The sequence below is a fragment of the Aphis gossypii genome, chromosome 2, assembly GCF_020184175.1.
Source record: "Aphis gossypii isolate Hap1 chromosome 2, ASM2018417v2, whole genome shotgun sequence".
NCBI lineage: Eukaryota > Metazoa > Arthropoda > Insecta > Hemiptera > Aphididae > Aphis > Aphis gossypii.
In genome coordinates, this window is record NC_065531.1 from 60,963,261 (window position 1) to 60,985,133 (window position 21,873).

Genomic DNA, 21,873 nt, shown 5'->3' on the forward strand with positions numbered 1-21,873 from the left:
TAGAAGTAAAATATTGTAATTTTAAGTTTTATGTCATGATTTATTTAAAACGCCTTTTTTTCATTTGTATGATGATCTAGAATTTTTTTGACATCCCTACTAGACTTGTTTAAAAAAAACCCTTCAAGGGCTATCTTTCATATCGCAATATAAGCGCATATTGATGATGGAAAAGTTTAAACTAAGTAGTTGGTATAATAATATTCTTTATAAAACAGAAACTTATTAATTAATAAGAAACGTTAACAAACTAAGAAAATTATTTCGATTCGATTTGAAGACTTGGGGGTACCTTTTGAAGACAATTTTAAGGAGATCGCACTTTAAACGTGATCAGAACTTTAGAACTTTAAAAATTGGGAGTCTGAATTCCCTTACGTTCCTTTACAATAAATTCCAAAAAATGTCAAAATATATAAGAAATAAGTTTTTTAAAGTATTATATTTGTTGTAATGTTGTATTATTAACTATTAATATTGTGTACATTTTTCTATTATCAAACTTAAAGATAAAACTATTAAATATGAATTCACTCTTTAATGTTTAAATTTATTAACATAATAATAATATTTATAATGAGTAACCATAACAAATTAAAATGCATTATTCATACACATTGTGCGTCGATACGAAACGAATAACTAATAAAGTACAATGTATAGTAACTACAAAATCTATTCGTGAATAAATGTTAACACTTCTTTTTTAATGTATTGACTCATGGAACATTATTTTATATGGTAAGTTATAAATCACATTTATATCATAACATTAAGGTTAAGTAGGTATTCAATTATAAATTAATATCTAATTATTATATATAAAAAAATTACATAGTATTAGATTATAATATTTATATACAATTATAAAGTTCTAAAAAATTATATGTGTAAAAATATAAAATATAATAATTAATATAGAATGATTTACCTAGCATAGTCACTCCCACTTTTTTAATAATTATAAATAAAATATTAATAATTATAGTAATTTAAACTCTGATTAATGGAATTTTTGAATATATTAAAGCAAATCATACTTTAAAATGCCTGAATATTTTTATACTTCTTGAAAATTGTGTTGTGGTGATAGAAGCTTATTTTTTCCAAATAATAAATCCCTTCTTTACTATACATTATTTAATTGATAATTTTTTTTTTTTTTATGTTGATTCACCTACCCAATTCTAAATTTCGATGATTTCTTAGTTATCAAAAAGTTTATTCTAAGAAAAAAATCCTTAAAAATAAATTTTACAAAAATATAATATAGATGCAATATAGGAGAAAGTATTTAGACCATTTTTATAAAATATCAATGTTAATGATTTATATTAAACACTATTCACTAATATTTTCAAATCATCGTGGTTCAAACCCATTATCAAGGACCTATTTTCCTTATTACTTAAAGTTGAATAACTCAAAATTTGTCTTTTGGGTTTTAGTTTTGATAATCAACATTTTCAGATAAAATATCAAGCTAAATAATTTATTGTAAAAAAAGGGTTCAAGTGGTGCTCATCCACCAAAAATGTAACCTCCATTTCTACCAAATCTACTTCTACTTATATTATTGAAATTAGATTTGAGAACCTCCAATCTATCTGTAGTTTTATCGATCATCGATATATATAGAAATTCAGGATAAACCATTTGATGATGCAATAAAAGAATATACAAATAAAACAAGTTCAAGAATGGCATTTTTAAAAAAGAAATACAATAATTATTTGAAAAAATAAATAATTTATGGAATTGTCGGAATATTTGACTTAATATAATATATAAACTCGTATATACAAATGTAATTATATTAACTCAATTATATCAATTAAATTTAAGTTTGAAAATATTAATCCGAAAATTAATTCAAACAATTTATTGGTGGTCAATAAGAACTGCCTCCTTGTAGTGGCCCCTGGGTAACTCTAAATGGTTTTTCAAAGTATAATTTAGATAAGTGGGTAGAAATAGATTTGGCGGAAACGAAAATCGAACCTTTTACATTTTTGCGAAAACGATAATTGTCTTGTCGGAAAATGAAAATCAAGTTTTTTGGCGGAAACGACTGACGCCATGAACAGAATGCAGGAATACATACATTTTAAACATTTTATGTCTTGTATATACAACAGTAGAGCCTCAATAGTCCAGACGAATTCAGACCGAGTATAGTCTTGATTACCGGAGGTTTTTCAAGATAACCTACTCAAATAATTAAGATTTTTATTTTTAATTTTACCACCTTTTATTTATTACACTTTAAATTAAAAAATAAAAATAACTAACATTATGAATAACAAAAAATATATATATATATATGTATGGTAGAGTTTACATGACCGTATATGCGAGTGTAGTTTTTAAATTTATTTCATGAGTATTGCGGGGCAGTGCGACCAATGTTAACATATTGTGTTGGACATGAAAATAAACGATTTAGACCACAGTGAAATCGTGTACCCGTATTATGTGTTAGTTTTAGGTTTTTGTGGTTATTTGTTGGATACTGGTTTGTATAATAATGTACATAATATTCTAGTTATCTCTACTACAACAGTCTATTATTATATTATTTGTCTTTGTACTTACGTTTCATCTATTTGTCTATACTCAATGGCCACCACTGTATGTGATACGTGTATCCATGTTCTTGCGAAAACATCTTATTTTGGCCTGGATCAATGCTAAATATATTCTATTCGTTGAATCTTAAATTTTCTTAATTCATAGTGATTCGATTTGTAATTTTATTTAGTCAGTATTCTGAATAATATTTAAAATAGTATTCTTTTATAGTATTTCACAATTCATTTGATTTAAGGTATTAGGTATTGATATTAATATTATATCACAATTTTAAGTGTTGAAGGTTGGAATAACATAGTGCTTGACCGTAGAAATGTATAATATTAGATTAGAAATTTATTACTATTGTGTTTCCAATAAATTCAAATTTGATTGTGATCCGATTTTCTATTTATATACTTAGATTATACTCTTTGAATAATGTCTGTGTCAGAATATTTTTTACTACCATTGGGAACTTTTATGTTTTGATGTTATTCTAATATTTTAATTTTAGGTATTAAAATAATAGTAAATATATGTTTAAAAATAATGCAAATAGCTAGTCTTAAAAACTATACCCGTTGACTGTTCCTCGAAAAACTTAGAAAACGAATTATCTTATCAAGGATTCGAAAGTTTTTTTTTTATAGAGACTTTTACGAGGCTATGTAAATAGAGCGTACTAATGTAGTATGAATAAACGATGTAACAAAAGAGTGAGAAACTATTATATTCTTTCCCTTATAGTACTTTTATAATGTAAAAGAACGAGTCTTCAGTATTTTTTTTGAGATTTTTGTTACACAAGAGGTTGATGTAAGCGTCTTAGGTCTATCAAATGTAAATTTAGGCGTAATGTATATAAATGAAATGTAAACATGTATGATTCAAAAGTATACTTATCTTTTATGCCTCTATGATTATCGTTTTTAATTCGAAAATGTATATTGTTGAACATATATTTATATCTAGTTTTCTAGGTTGTCTTAACATTTTAATGTTTGAAAACTTAACATGATATGTATTATAAAAATAATTTCTCTTAAATGTATTACATTTAAAAAATTAAATTATCTCATTACTGAGTTAAAAAAATATATATAATAATAGTATAAGGGATGTATATTATATACATTAAAAATTTGCAAATAAATTATTTATATTTACCTATTGAGTATAAAAATAAATAAATAGGTATTTACGTTATCAATTTTAATTAATTTACGTTAACTAAAATGCTATTAAATTAACGAAAATTCAAAATTGTGTACTTGTATTTTGAGCTTAACAATTTTATTTTTATTAAAAATTCATTATTTGAATCTAGTAATATTTAAACCAAAGGACTAATTCACTATCATTTGAATACCTGTATAACTGTATAATACGCTAAAAATTATAGTGGAGTAAGCTAAAAAAGTACAATACAATATTATGATACTAAGAAGTGAAATTTAAAAAGAACGTATTGTTATTACATATATATGTTCTACTTTTAAACTTATCGTCATACTTATACCTTATATAATATAGATACACGTCATTATAACATCATAATATACATATTTATTCGTATTAATATCTGGTTGTATTAAAGTAGTTTATTTTCGATTGAGTTTAGATACTATTTTATTTTCATTTTATGAACATTTGAAATCTTTTAAATATATCATATTTTTTAAGCAAACTTGTTATCTGCTTCTGCTTTATTTATTTAGTTAGATGTTACAATAAATATTGAAATATTTATAAAAGCAAGTATGGTATACTTAATATGATCAATCTTCAGTATTTTATAGTCTGTATTTATCATCATTTTTTATGCAATATATCATATTTTTATTGCATATTTAACGAAATTAAATAACAAAATATTAGGCACATAGAATGTGTAGTACATTAATTTGTAATCCATAAGAATAATCATTTGAACATATTATATGATTGATTAACTAAAAATTATTAATACTTATTATTACTGTTGGTATGTATCTATATTAATTATTTTAGTAAATACACAAACTATTTTGTTTTGTTTATTTTATTTTATTGAAAAACTTTAAAAGTAATTATTGACAAGTCTCCAGTTTTCATTATTAATTGAAGGTGATGGATACTTACGTCAAATTATTATCTTACACTACAACTAACATTTTCTGCTGTATTGTAACTATTACGTGGTTATATTTTCTCTCCAGGTGTTTCGTACTGATTAGTTAAGTAATAAGTTATTGATTTAATATTTTATAAAACACAAGTTATTAGATATAATTTTTCTTTGACAATATTTTGAATTTAATTTTGTCTCTAGTACTAAACTATAAGTAATTTACAAAATGTAAAAATGGGTGTAATTATTAGTTAAAAATATTATTCACACATTAGGTATATATTAAGTAAAAAAAAACCTTTTTTAAAACTGAACTATTGCGTTATTATAATAATTATTAAAAAATACCCTATTATTATACCCCAAGTTCATTCTTTAAGTATATTTTATAACAATAAAAATTTAATAACAAATTGATAAAATACTAAGCATTTCTAACATAGTATATTAATACCTTTGATTAAATATTTAACTATCATTAATGTTTAAAGCATCCTTTAGAATGTGTGGCTATATATTAAATGCATAAACTATTTCCGAATGAATACGAGTACCTATGTAAATACATAATATATATAAACAAAAAAAATGTTATTATTTTAATTAAATGAAAATTTATATCCTAAAATATCGAATTTATTTTTCATAAAATTGTATTGTTTGTGATACAACTATTAAAGTTATAAATTATTTTGTCAGCACAATAGAAATATGCTATATTTATTAAATTTATAACACATTTATTTTTATATTTTATGAGGTCTAGTAGTTTATTACAGAATTTATTTTTACTCAACTTGAATATTTTATCAAATCCATATTATACATATAGTATTCGAGACTTACATATAATTATTTTCAAATTTACAAAACCAAATTTCTTATTTATTATACTTTTATAATAATACAATATATAACATTGTAAAACAAATATAATCAATTTAATAAACTCTGATATTACATTATTAATAAATTAATTATTTAAACTAAATTAATTTTCAATAATATAAAATTCAGAGGGTATCAACTAATTATATACATTTCATATATATATTATATATATATATATATATATATATAAAAAACCATTATAGTTTTACGGTTAATAAAATACACATAAAATGTTTCCAAATGACTGTTATTTATATTTACTTGGCATTTCTATCACATAATATATAAATCAATATCGACCAAAAAATATGGACGCCAATAAATTAATTGTACAACTATAGCTTCAAATATTTATTCAAATGAGTTAGACAAATATATATAAATATATTATAATATATTAATATTATATATTTTTTTTTTTTTTTTGTGACAATATAATAGAAGTCACTATAAAGTACTATAATATGATAGAATAATGTCATCTACAATTTCGAGCTATAAATTATCCAAGTATAATGTGCTTTTTATTATAAACAGGATGAATTTTTTTTTTTATCAAAAAAGATTCATTATTTTAAAATCTATTAACTTTTTGAAAATATTTTTTTACATAATTTCTTCTCAAAATAAAACAACATCTTTTTAAAAATTGATATATATTTTTAATATTTTAATTTTATAAGGTTTTTGTCTTTTTGAATGACATAAAATTTTGATTTCACATTCTGAAGCAAAATATTTTTCTGAGTATTTCTATATAAACAAATCAAAATGCGGTCAAGTTGTCAATAAATAATAACTTATAAGTATTTAAATTAAAGATTATCGAACTAGTAAACCAACATTTTTAAACCAACGGGTTATCCGAGTACCACTCCAATCTGCTCACCAAAACTTTGTGTATAACTCATATTCTACACATTTTAATTTCGATTTTTATGTTTTGAAATAAAATATTTAATATAAAATTCACCTGTATGTATAATGTATATATTATTACAGTAGAGTCAGTGATATTGGACTGTTGCCAAGACGTATTTTATAAGCATATTAAATTAAATTATTGAAATTGTAAAAATGTAACACTACTCAATATTATTATGATTTTAATTTATATTTATATTAACAAAATTGAATAGACAAAGAGTAATAAAACCACTGAATTTTAGCTAAAACTAAAATAGTTTAGAGGTGAATTCAATTTATAAACAACAGATAACAATTATTAATTATATGCATTAATTTGAAATAATGACATTGGGTAATTAATCGTTTCATAATTTCGTTTTCCTTATAGATTTAAGACGTTATTAAATTTCTATATACTACAAGAAACATTTGTTTTTAATAATATTCCATAAATTATCGTTTTTGAACTATTTTACTAAAACAAAATAAAAATATATTTTCAAAGTTTCAAAATGTTAAAGTTTTTTATTAATAAAAAACATCATGATATGATCATGATATGTATGTGTCTATATGAAGTAAGTAAAAACTTATTCAATGTTAAATTTAAAACATTTTATTGTGGAAAAGAAATACCAAAATGTTTATGTTGGCTTATCCTTTCGATATTTTAATTTAAAATATATTTATAAAACTTGTACACTAATAATAAAATAAATCGAGTAAGTAAAATAACAGGCTATTTATTCCATAATGATATTTTTCTTTATCCATATTAATTTAATACTTACTATATTTATCAATTATATCTAAACTAAAAAAAAATGTATAGTATAGAAATAATAAATACATTAATACTATAATAGATATTCTATATACTATACTATATTATTTAATTTCTCATAAAAAGTAAATATTAATGCGAGTATAACTAGATATCATTTATCATGTGTTTAATAATTAAAATGTATAATAATATTTTGCCATGAGTAGAAAATATAACGGAAATAAATATTCATATATAATTTAATAATTATACAAATGCTTATTAATTTATATAGTGCTTGTCATGTATTATAAGTTTGATCATCAATAGGTTTTTTATAACAGTACATTATTTTCTTAAACATTGAAAATAGATAAAAAAAAATTAAAATTAATAAATTTAATTTTCTTTTGAAATAATTTTCAAATAAAATGTAGTACAATGAAAAAGTGTATTTGAAAATTTGACAATTCTAAGCTTGGCTCTATAAAAAAAAAAGTAGACAATATTCTCTAAGTGATGAAATTCGTGTAATAATGGCGATATTGATTTAAAAGAAAACTGTTTCATTTATTAGAGAAGAGGTAAAAAATAGGTATTTGAAAATTGACAACACATTAAAGATTTTTGGTCCACTTTATGAGTAGTAATTTTTGAACATGGGAAGACTGGTACGTAAACTGTCTAGGAACAAAAACATAACAAAATAAAAAATAAAAAATAAAAAAATAACATTGGTGAATTTAATTTCAAAAGTAATTTTATAAATATAAATTTATCGTAAAAATATTAAAACCTACAAACATAATGTATAATATATAATATAATATATTAGGCTATTTTATATAGATGATACTATTATATCTTATATGATTATAGATAATTATAAACGAATCAAAAATGGAGTATTTCATAAGTAAATATATTTAATATTTATATTATAGTCGTATAACAATTATGTCTAAATCTAGAATTTTATTAATATATTAAAAATATATATATTTCATGTGTACATACTACATAGGGATATACTTACTAAATATATAAATACTTAACCCTCTTTAAAGGGATAGTCATCTCGATACATTGTAGCTGTTTTTAAATATTTTTATAGTTTTTGTAACTGAACTATTTCTGATTATTTTATTATTAATACAATTGTACCTATATGAAAGATAAATGGATTTACACATCAAATACTTATAAATGAGTTTAATGATTATATTTTAATATAATATAACATATATTATATTTGATAACATGAATAAAATTAATTTCATATTTTTAATTTAATATGAGGTTAAAACTAATTACCCATAATTCATAAAAAAAGATGTTGTATTCTCTTCTGTAGTCACAATATTGGAATAATTTTTATTAACCCTTTTTGATTTTTTTTTTTTTTTGTTACTTTTATAATTTTTATGAATTTTTTAAAATGTAGTCAAAATATATCACCTCCAAATGTTTGTATAAAAATAAATTGCGCGCATGTATTTTCAATATTTTTTCATGCCAAATGTATACAAAATCTTGCATTAAACTTTCAAGACTGACTCTAAAAAGTTTTAAAAAAAAATCAAAAATATCAAGCTTTAAAAAGAAACAAAATATCAATAATGTTTACACGTCTAGAAAATAATCTTATAAACATTGGGTGAAAATTCAAATATTTTCCATAGTTTTTTTTTTTTTTCAATAATAACATTGAAGCATTCTTTCAACCATGTATCTTGTATACAGACACAAAAACACATAATTTCTCCATTCGGAATAAAAAAAAAAACAAAAAAACTCACAACAGTATTAAAAATAATAGATAGTGAAATGGGGGTTATTCTGAACTCGGAATGTGTCATATATTTTATACGTTAGTGAGATCAAAGACAACACTCGCGCACGCGAGTACGACGACGTCCTCTTAAAACATTTACCTATCTATATTTATAAATATTTACCTTATATTAACAAGGCGGTACAGTATGCAAAGACCTTAAGTTTTCGCATCTCCCGCACTGCGATGCGAATCCTAAGAAAGTCCATCGGCCAGTGCATTAATACGAAATAATATTTATAAACGCTTAATGGTGATTTGGTATACAGTTGAAAGGCGTATTTCATGTATTTTGCATTTGATAATATTATTATACGACGAACCGTCGCCCGTCCGCTGTGATAGCACAGACGTCGACATACATACGTCATTACAGTGGCGTAGCCAAGGGGGGGCTAAAGGGGCTATAGCCTCCCCCATTAGCTGTATTTTTGTATATTGTTTTGAAGTATTTAAATTTAAATACGGAAATTATCTTAAAAAATGTACTTATATATTTCTTGTTATTAGTTGTATAATAATAGAATAATCGATTTAAAAAAGTATTATTAAAAAAGTTTATTAATTTTTTTGTTGTTTTCGATTTTCAATAACTCAAGTTAAAAGTATTCAGCCCTCCCCATAAAAAAATTCTGGCTACGCCTCTGCGTCATCATGATCACGATGTCCTACGCTCGACCACAACAATACAACGACGACGACGATAACGGCAACAACAACAACAACAACAACAACACGAGCGTGGTGGGTTCGTACCAGCTGAGTCAGCGCCGGAAGAGATGTGCCACCCACTGTTGGCTGGGGATGACGTTCCTCGCGTATTCGTTCCTGCTGACCGTCCGGTTACATTTCACGTACGCGATGATGGTCATGATGAACGTCCCGCTGGTGGCGGCCACGGTCGACCGGCCGCTGTGTCCGGACGCCGTGCTGGACGTGGGCGTGAACTCCACGATCCCGGTGGCCGGAAGGCTGGACTGGACGATCCGGCAGCAGACGGCCACGATGGGCGCGTACTTTTTCGGCACGCTGGTGTCCACGTTTCCGGGCGGCGTGTACTCGAGCCGCGGTTACGAGCGGTCCATAATGATGTGGTGTGTGGCCGTCACGGCCGCCACGATGGCGCTGGTTCCGGTGGCGTTCGTCCAGTACGAGAGTTGGTTGGCCGTCACGTTCCTCAGGTTCCTGCAAGGGTAAGGTCCTGGTCCGATAATATTATTATACAGGTTAAGTTTCTGTACGGTACATTGCGTGACACACGGTACAATCGTATATTTTGTATTTAATTTTATCGCACTTCGAGACCAACATTTTATTTGTTTTTTTTTTTTGATTTTGAGTTTTTTTTTAGTTATTTGTTATTGGAAATTCGAAATTTTAATAAGTATAGGGATATAATAGCTTCAATGTGTGACCTAAGTGGTACTTTACATTTTTTTCCGAGTTAAATTAATATTTTTTTATATTTTAATGAATCGTTTGTTAACTAACTATTAACTTATAATTTACACTTTCTTAATATCTTTTTTTTACTAACTGAAATAAGTAATTATTTTCATTAACTAACCAATCACTATATATACCAGAAGAATATATCACCTATTGGCTATTTTATAATATGTTGTTCAGCAATACAAATGTAATTTTATGGAATTATTCACTCATTCTATGAGTGAAACATCATATTCTATCTTTTTTTATTAGCTGAGAAAATTGTATTTTTAGTTATACACTGTACGATTTATTCATAAGCTAACGATTACAATATTATGATGTGTTTATTAACATAATATAAATGTCGTTGGTGAAGATAGTCAATCATTTCCTCTTCATAGATATTTTATAAGACACAGATATGTCGTTTTGGTATACGTTTAATTTTTATTTTATATGACACACAGCTTAAAAAGTCATCAACAAAACTGTTGGATAATAACCTAAGCGCATTGCATCTGACAGGACTTCCGACTTTTATGCTTTCACTAGCCACGTCAATCTTTATCTTGAAAATTACACTATAATACGTATAATGTATATCTATCATTTCACTCTAATACAATTATTCCAATGTGTATCATAATAATTAATATCAATTCAAGATAAAATATTTATCATTTGTCAACCATACATATTATGCTGTAAAGAGTTTAAGAGCATTAGTGTACATTTTATTGATATTTTCATAAATTGTGTGTTTGTTTTTACTGTATTGTAAAATAAATGTTTAACATAAACTAAAATGATTTACGTCATTTTTTAAGTATCTAAATATGAATTAAAAATAATAAATATGTTGAATAATGATTTAAAATTCAAATAACTATATATATTTTTATTAACAAGTTAAATGTCTAATTTGTATCAATATATCTTCAATTTATTTCAATTTACTAAGAATTTCATTGTATATTATTACTTTGTATTAGTTTTGTGATTATTTTAAATAGTATAACCAAGTTTAAAGTTGACCCATTTCATGAACTAATTTAATCTGGGAAGTAAAACAATTAAATAAAACCATTTATTTTTATTTTTAAGTAACTCGAAATTTACTAAAATAATATAATATGAATTACAATAAATAATTAAATACTGAATGCATGCACTAAATTATAAATAAAATTAATATATTAACATTTTTCTACCAAAAATAAAAACTTACTGATTATTTTATTCTAAATTGTTATGAAAATACAATCTTCATTAAAATAATACTTTATTATGAATTGTTAAATAGTTTTTTCAACTAACTAATTCACCACACTAAAACTTTTCAAAGCATATTATAGTAACATGTGTGTAAAACATTTGTAAGCCAAATTTATAATACTAAATAACTATCGAATTAACGGAACCTAGACCGCTGTGAACATGAAATGCATATCCTTGACGCCGTCATCGAATTGTTATTTTATCATTGAAATGCATAACAACATTTGAATCATATTATTATTCACCTGACCTTAATCAACCCTAAACTACACAGATACCTACAATGTTATTATTAGAGTTGTGTATAAATGACCTCTAATATATCATATAATATAATATATTTTGAATTGTCGAATTTTACATCGAAAACTCGAATACTCTATGAATATACTCTCTAAAAATTAACAATATGACTGAAAACGTCTATTTTAACTTAACACAATAAATCAATAACGATATTAATTCAAACTGACCAATAGAACGAGTGTGATTAACACCGAACCAGATGGGTGAAAATATCGTTGTACTAATACTGTACTGTTAAACTGTAATGTCAAATAATAAAACCGTGTAACAAAACGAAAATAAAAACGAGAGTCTTCTGTTCGTGTTAACTAATACAATGGCAATATGGTTTACGAAAATATGTCTAAATCGTATGGCAATGCCGTCAAATTTGTGTAAACCGAAGAAATCAAAAATATCCTACGTGTAAAATATAATATATATGAGGGGCTTTCTAAGAGCCGAAAAAAAAGTTCACGTTATCCAATAATTTTTGTTCGCCGGGTTTGTGTGTTAACGAGGAAATACTGTAATGTAGCTACCACCGCGTACGGTTGAACAAACACAAATTTAATAGGATTTTACGATGCTATTCAGCTTACTATATAGTTACATTATAGGGGTAGATACATATTATAACCAGTCTTAACGTCGAGGCGCAATACGTATTCTATTACCTATATACGAACAACAACAATATAATGATAATAATATAATAACGTAATTATTTTCGGTTGAAAAATTTTTGTTACGGAATACTGCCACGACGAACGGCGAATTCAATATGGTCCCGGCTGGCGCTGTTGGATAACACCGCCACACACGATCCCGGAGCACCCAGACACCTTGAGTTTATTATTAGGTGTACGCATTGTATTACAACGTCATAACGTATTATAATGTTATTATTAAGGTGACATTTTCCAAGCTGTGTATTCGTTCTTAATATAATATCAACATCGCATTTACACCCGACTTCACCACCGCCGTCACTATGATATTGTATCCTTTTGCATTTTACAGACTGACAATCTGCAGTCGTTACCATATAGTATGAACACCTAAAAACACGCGATTGCCATCATAATGGATTTAATTCGAAAACGTTTTTTTTTTTTTTTTTTGTAATCTTTTATCATCCCGGTTTTCCGTGTTCTTTTTATTGATATCAAGTGAATATTTCGTTTGTCTTACAGCGATTATACCCATAATAACATAATATTATAGGTATAATATTAAGATACATTTTTGACTGAGTGGCAATATTAATCGAATTCTCAGTCGTCATTTCCACAAATACTATAAAGAATGATGGTGAAAAATTGATGGTTTGTGTTTGGGAGCCATTTTTTAAATGTTGTATTACATTTAGCTAGTATTTTTTTTAATCTCTTTTTCCTTTTATTTGGTCAACCTTATTACTGTCAGTGAATTTCGAGAACATGAATTTTAATAATACACTTATGTACTAGTTTTTTGAGTAATTAAATCACAAATCGATTTAAAATATAAATAACTACTATCAAGGTTATTGCTTTATTTTCATTGAAATGTTCACCCTAACATTAAAATTGTTTAATGAAATCTAAAATATACTTGTCTCAATTTATTTTTAAATATTCTTGTTTCTCTAATAACACTTTTCGTAGAATGTATTAAATATTTTTATTTATATCATTGTATTTCGTGTTAATTTCTATTTAAATTTATTGTAGTACTTTAAATTTTAAGTCGTAATGCACATGGAATGATTCGATTAGTTGTGGATTAATCATTGGTAGGTTTTTTATTGACAATAAATAAGAAGAAAAAATAGAATATTTTAAAAGATATGTACCTACCAATTATAATATAATAATAATTTTGTCTAATAATATTTCATATATCATCATACTCATTTAAACATATTTAAAGAAACTTCTTTAAATATGTTATGAGGAACTTGTTCAAACACATTGTTTTATTATTTAGGAAAAGTCATTCACCCAAAAAAAAAAAAAAAAAAAACTTTTAAATAAATAACCATATTATGACGTTAATGTTCTAATTTAATCAATTTAATTACTTAATAGGTTTGAACTTTTCACTAATTATAATTTTTATAACAATAATTAATTTTCAAGAACTAACTTTTTTGATCTAAATATATAGAAAATAAGTGAAAAACAAAAGAAATCATCATCGAAGAATTTAAATACTCGTATATATTTTTATCATAGTTTACCTACTTATATTTTATTCTGTTTTTTTCGTGTATACCTACTGAACCTACATAAATACAAATATCAATAACCAACAGTTTTTATTTAAGTAGGTAATAAATTAAGTTATTTAATAGCACAAATGAAAACTTTTAGAAAGTTGAAACCAACACGTTGGTTTATTTGACATTTTCGACAAAACTTACTTGAAAAATAAACATCCATTACAAAATAGTAATAATTATACTTAATTAAAAATATTGAATATCATATTGTAACTTAATCAAGTTTTTATTTTAATACAAAATAACAATAATATTATTAATAATTTAATTACAACTTAAAGATATATATTTTATAGTACCCATTACTATATATATATATTCTTAAATGTATTATAATTTTTAATCAAAAAATTGTTGATAATAAGAACATCAACAATAATATGAAACATAAAAATGTTGAGTATTTTTTTATTTTAGTAAAAGGTTTTTTTTTTACATATAAATATCTAAAGTAATTGCATGTGAAATAATCATAAAAATTGTGATTTATATGGGATATAACTTGTTATATTACAATATACCTATTATATTCATCGTGTTTAAATTTTTAGAATTTAACGTAGATACGGATAAAGATAAAAATAAACTAATGTAAAACATATTTATGTGTTAAAAATAAATAATTTATGTAAAAACATAGAACAATCAACCAAAAGTTTGATTTTATTTTTACTATATTGAAACACATTGAAGTTATTATTTACCAATAATGATCACATAAAAATTAAAATTAAAACTTGATACCTATATTTGTTTTAAAAATATAAAATTATGCTGGAAATAACTTTTATATTTTATTACTACCTATTATAATTATATATAATTACCTATTTTATACTAAAATATTCAAAAATAAATATTTCGTAACATTATTATAATATGCAAGTAATATGATTTTATCTCTCCCTTTTCACAAAATAAGGTAATTTTACAGCTAACATTAAATTTATATTTTAAAATATATTTTTCAATGTGTTATTTTCAACAGAACATTAAAAAGAAATAAACACAAACTAATGAAACATTTGTATTAAGAACAATTTTCAAATATTTTACATGATTAAAAATATATTAGATATACTCTTGTAAGTACAGATATCTAATATAAATCCGATATTAAGAATACATGTTTATATTGTCTATACTGTCTATTGAGTATAATATAATATCTGCGTGATTTTTTAAATGCTTGATTGAATTGCATTGGTTGAATTCAGTGTATGTATAAAATATAAATCCAAAGTATTATTTGATACTAAATCAAAAATATTTCTCAGTTGTATGAATTTATAAATCTAACAGTGTTAAAAAAAATAATATATAAAATGTAGTTGTGGTACGAATTATACAATGGTTGTCAAACAAAAATATCGATTCCAATCAAGTTAAAGAAAACGAAATATTATGTTCTTTTACAATATGTCTGTCTTTATTTCAAACAACGTACACGCATTTCCCTCGTACACGCAAATCAGTAGATTTTTTCAAATACAAACCACACAATTTTTATTTCTTTTATAAATTCTTAATCTTAAAACTTTGAAACAACAGCGTTTACATCTCGACCCATATTTTTATTATTCAAGCTTTTCCTAGTACTGTGTAATGTAAATGGACCATCGTTTGATAATCAAAGTGCAAAATCTATGCCGGTTTTTCGTTGCATATTTACCATTTTCGTACAGCACTAATCACCAATGATAAAATACCTCATTCGATTATAATATAATGAAATCTATTAACTAGATCCGCTCAAGATTGTGCACGGTATATTTAACTAACTAAACTGATAGTCATAATAATTTATATTTTAGTTTCAGTTAAAAGAATTGATTAAGCAATTTTGTTTATTTTTCTCGTTTTAATGCAGATATACGTATAGTATAAATTAAAATTGTAAATTATACTTGGTTAATAGTCAATATTATTTCTATACTTACTTTCGTATGATTTAAAATTAAATTTATAATGTATGAGTAAATTTAACATATTATGATATGTAAGTATGTATTATTATTATAATAAAAAATATTATAACATTTACAGTCGTTAATCTATAAAGACGTTCAAAAATATTTTTAAATATAATATTCCATTGTTAAAATTTCTATTTTTGGATATTTTATTTTATGATTAAAAAGAATATATTAACTAAAATAGTTCAGGATCAGAACAGTCAAGTAAATTCGCCTTTTAAATTTGGCAATTAAAAACTTTTCAAAAATGTACCTGAACAAATATAATATTTATAAACATCAAAAATATAGTCCGAAAGAAATAAACCCTGGGTTTAAATTTAAAAGTTTTCAAATGAAATTTAACCTTTTATACATTAAGGTAACAATTATTTTACCATTTCTACTTAATCATATTAACCTAAACATACACCTAATTAATTTACATTTGAATTTTATACATGTATATTATTTTATTCTATTAAATTAATTAGAAATTCACGTTCTATAAATAACTATTTTTAAAATAATATAAAATATGAATCGTAATCATCCTATATTTTAATATTTATTAATTTAGTATGTGCTATATATACGTATACTTAACCTATACGTACTTGTATACATTATGCACAAATATTTTTACATTTTTTGTTGATTTGCGTTCACATTTATTTTAAAATACACTGCATACTTCAGAATATTACTCTTATTTATCCAAGCAATTTAGCAGTGTATATAATACGATAATTTAATATCTGCAAGCAATAAACAGCGATCTTAATCCGTAACGTTAGTGCAAAAAACAATATCAATTTACACAATATTGTTATAGTAGAGTATTAATTTCGGTGTGGCCAAAAACGTAATGTTGTTGAAACAAATATATAGCTCACTTACAATCTAATCCAACCTATAATCATAAGACTATCTAATCTCCTTAAAACGATAATACGACCACCCACGTCTAGCGGTATTAAATCTATTCAGGGTGATTAATTTTGCACAAACTTGGTATAATATCTCAAGAAATACACGGAGTTGTCGATTTGAAAATAAATCATAGACAAAAAATAAAATTGTATAATTCAGAAACTCAACAGTATTATTTCTGGGTAATTCCTAACATCATACATGTTTAACTACCCACATGATAAGCGTGTTAAAATAATCCTTTATATATCATATATTTTAAATAAACGTCAAGATAATACAATATGCACATTACTTATATTGGAAGTTAATGTAAGTAATTAAATATAATCGAATCCCTTACATTTTTCAAGATACCTCATAGATAGGTACTTGATTTGCGATGAAAAAAAAAACGATTTTTAAAACATCGACAGCCAAACCGGAGTACGATCGTGTAGAAATCGACTACTCGACGACAGATAGGGACAGTGTATAATAATACGAATCGATAACAATATAATAACACGTCATTATCCACATCGAAATCATTATCTCTTTATTCGTTACGATTATTCTAATAATATTATAATATTGTTCCGAGTTCACAATCGACGCGATGGGCGTTTTATACTATATACGCTGTTCATCGCCGTTTTCGATGTTCAGGTGTGCGTTCGGACCTACCGGCTCGTGTGGCGGCACGTTGGCCGGCAAAATCGTTCCGAAAACCAACAGGACCCTTTACACGACGTTCATGTTCTCCGGCACAGTGTTTGGCGGCTTCTTCGGACACCTGTACAGCGGAATAGTCATACCTAACGTGTCGCTCGACGGCAGCTTCGTAACGCTTTCCGTCATCGGATTCGCCTGGGCCGCCGTGTGGGGGACCATGATTCATCTGACGCCATACGTTAACGACTTCAGCGACAGCCCCAAGTCCGTGTCGTTCATCTCGACGGCGTGGATCGTGATCATGCGATCAATGCCGTTCATCAGCTTGCTGAACGCGTCGTTCGGGTACGACAGACGTCGAATGACGACATCGCATTTGTTGTTACTCGATTTTATATTATTATTATTATTATTATTATAAAATTATCGTTATGATTTTAGTAAATAAAATATAAAATATCGAACGAGTCGGATAGGATAACTTGAGAAAACTAATTTTAATATTCTCGCGTAGTATTCGATTTCCTATTCAGCTTATTCTAATGTTTACCGAATTACTGTTATTATTGATACTGTTATTCTTCGAAAGTTATTGACTATTCGTGGATTTGTTTTTTTTTTTTTATAGGTAAATATCAATTAAATACTTATGCGCTTTGTTCTTAGACAAGTGTAACTAAAGTATAGATACTCAATCGAGACAATCGACAATATGTATCCTGTACAAGAAATATACTCCATGAATACTAATCGCCATTTTTTCTTTTTAATAAAGTTTTAAGAATTGTTTAGAAACTATACTTTTATAATGACTACTTTTTCAATCATTTAAATTTTTATAAAATGTAAAGTGTTTTGTTGCTATACAAACTTTTGTTTTAAGAGATGAACATTTTGCTATAAATTATTATACTCAATTTTTTTGAAAATATTAATTATCTGAATCAAAATTTGAATAAGTAGTCCATGAGTTATTAAAAATGATAAACTTATATTTAAATTAATAGTTTTAATAAAATATTAAATATATATCAGATCTATTATTTTTATACTCAAAAAATGTTTAAAAAATATAAAATGTTAATAGATTAGTATTAATTTCTAACATTTTTAATATCATTGATCAATTATTGGATAATTATTATTATCCTTGACGCATAAATTCAAATAACTCAAAATCTATTCATTCGAATTTCGGTGTAGATACATACAATATTTTTAAAAATGTTCTGATTTAAGATTTATATATAAAAAAAATGATGATATTTATGAAAAAAAATAAGCGGTATTGCCACAAAAAAAATATTAAATGATATAAAAACCAAAATAATTAAAAATGAGGACCTTGAGTATAATAAAAAGTTTTTCTAAATGCATTATTAAAACATCACTCCGCTCAGAATCTAAAATAAAATATGAATATACATGGGAAACTCTATGTATATTTAAGTATATGTTTACACTTTTTTTGTCGAAATTTAAAAAAACTAATTTATAAAAAGTGTTTAAAAATGGATTACAACGCTATTCGCGTTTAAGATAAAAACACCATTTATCTAGTTATCTGAAATAGTATGTAATGCATTTAAGGGGATTTGATACCGACTGGTTTTAAGAAGTTCAATATGGGTAATTTTTAAATTCTTGTATGTGGGTCGTTAAATAGTGCGTAGAAAGCACGATATAATTGTAGATAAAACCACGGTATAGATAAAGATCATTAGTATGTGTACTAAACCTTAAGTAGTTTGTACCTAACCTATGTAATTCTTTATATTTAAAATATACATTTTTAATTTGTAGGGTTTAGAAGTCAAATTTTAAAAAAATTGCAAAGGTTTTTTTTTAAGTTAACTTCGTTGCGCATAGAAATATGTTTTCAAAAGTTTTAACGGAGGACTAGACTATTTTATACAGTTAATAAAAAATAAAAATATACCTATTATTTCGGTATAAAACACAGACGATATCTAATTCCCTTAATCGTAAATTATGTTTGTGTTATGAATTTATGTTTATGTATAACAACAATGTAGATAGGTTCAAAAATATCACACTGTTATAAAATGTATGACTACTATTTTATATTAATAAATCATTATATTATGTTTTTTATGCACCTTTATTTTTTTAGACTCGGATTTTTATACAGCTTCATCACTACCGGATTACCGATTTATGGTGCCAATGTCCTAGGCGGCGATGCTGTGAAAACCGGCATACAAGTCTCTGTGTCTTGGATGATCGGTTGGATTACGTCTATATTCGCTGGAATCTCAGCCTCGTCATTGACGAACGTTGACACGAATACGAAAATAAAGATCAGAAAACTGTACGTCGGAATTGTGTTAATAGGATCACCGATTATGATTTTGGGTATCATGACTGCAGAATGTAACGATTCGTGGGCCAGAACGTTTATAAGAATGACTGTGATATTATTAGGCTTCGAACGAAGCAGTATTCGAATAAATTCTCTAGACTTATGTCCCGGTTAGTTATATAACACAATATTATTCAATTGTACACATTATTTTAAAGAGTCCTCCATAATACACATAATTATATAAAATAACTATAAACATAAATTTCTTGTCTCTTCATGAAAGTCGTTCTAACCGTAATTTTTTTTTTTAAATTTCAGGTAAAATAAAACTCAATAACCACCATTTAATTTCGAAATATTTATTTTTTAAACTGTATTTTTCCATCTATATTAGTTTTATAATTAATCTTCAATTTTATTTAATATCAACCTATTACACATTATACATACATTTTACCGATCAATTATTCATAAATAATATTATAATATTTATTCATTTTTTTAACATTTTGTTCACAGAAGTAATCAAATATCATTATTATAATTTTTTTTAAAGTCTACATCTTTTTTCTTGCTATAACACACACACACACACACACACACGCATGCGTTTTAAAATATGATTATAATTTATAACCGTTAATTGCTTAAGAAAAATTTCATTGGTTTTATTATTAAATTTCAGGTTATGTGGGAAGTCTAATAGCCATGTGCGATATTTTTTACTCTATGGGTAATATAACTGATTTAGTGCTGGTTCGTAATTTTTTTGCAAACACTATGAATTGGAGCATAACATTCCATGTGACTATCCTCGTATCAATTGCGTGTAGCATACTATTTCTTTTGTTCGGATCTACACAAAAACAATGCTGGGATCAAAGATACATACATCCATAAGCGCAAAACAATCATCCGCGTGCACCACGATGTTTACAACGACAGACTATCTGAATATAACAAAGATCTTAGAGTAGTTACGAATAATTTTATAAAATCAATTTTATTTTTAAAAAAGAATGTTGTCATTGGATTAATTGTATTGTCATTATTATTTTGTCATTTTCATTACGTAGGTACACAGTGTATTATTATAAATACAAGATTGGGTAAAAAAAATTAAGCCGTTTATTCAGGCCCAAGAGGTAGACGACATAACCCCACGCCTAGGGAACATTTAACATTTGTGTATTATAGATGAAAAAAATATATTTGATATAGTATTTACACGTAAAGAACGAAAAACTTAAGTTTGTCTAGGTGGTTTAAACACTTGAACCGGGCCTGCGTTTATTAGACTTAGATCAGAACATTAATTACTTATTTTGAGATTCCGTGATTGTAATAGTATTATCTTTACCAACATTTCTACAATAAAACTGTAATATAGTTACGCTTAATATTGTTATGATATTAAGTTGCATTTGAACTTAATTTGTTGCACGAATAACTTTATCGTCAAAAACTCTGGTGACGATCATATCTGCTTACAGCTTTATACACATTAATAATATATGCTACTTGGAACAATTTTTAAGGAACTTTTGTAAACATTGGGTGTATGCCAAATCGATGGAAGTCGAAACTATCAGGAAAAAAAACAAGTTGCTTGTAATGAAAAATAAAACTTTAATATCATTATATATCTAGCCGCAAAT

At 25.3% G+C, this 21,873-nt stretch overlaps 1 protein-coding gene across 1 annotated transcript; it reads left to right on the plus strand.

Annotated features, from left to right (window-relative positions):
* Nucleotides 1–609: 609 nt before the first annotated feature.
* Nucleotides 610–21,252, plus strand: LOC114133035 (sialin-like). Its single transcript, XM_027998657.2, has 5 exons — nucleotides 610–741; nucleotides 9,684–10,277; nucleotides 17,884–18,234; nucleotides 20,024–20,382; nucleotides 20,901–21,252. Exons 2-5 carry the CDS (start codon nucleotides 9,739–9,741, stop codon nucleotides 21,113–21,115), a joined length of 1,464 nt encoding a protein of 487 aa, XP_027854458.2. The 5' UTR covers nucleotides 610–741; nucleotides 9,684–9,738; the 3' UTR covers nucleotides 21,116–21,252.
* The last annotated feature ends 621 nt before the right edge of the window (nucleotides 21,253–21,873 follow it).

Coding starts and splice junctions, on each gene's coding strand:
- LOC114133035 (XM_027998657.2), top strand. CDS start 9,739: ATGATCACGATGTCCTACGCTCGACCACAACAATACAACGACGACGAC. Junction 18,235..20,023: donor TTGCTGAACGCGTCGTTCGG/GTACGACAGACG, acceptor TTATTTTTTTAG/ACTCGGATTTTTATACAGCT. Junction 20,383..20,900: donor TTCTCTAGACTTATGTCCCG/GTTAGTTATATA, acceptor ATTAAATTTCAG/GTTATGTGGGAAGTCTAATA.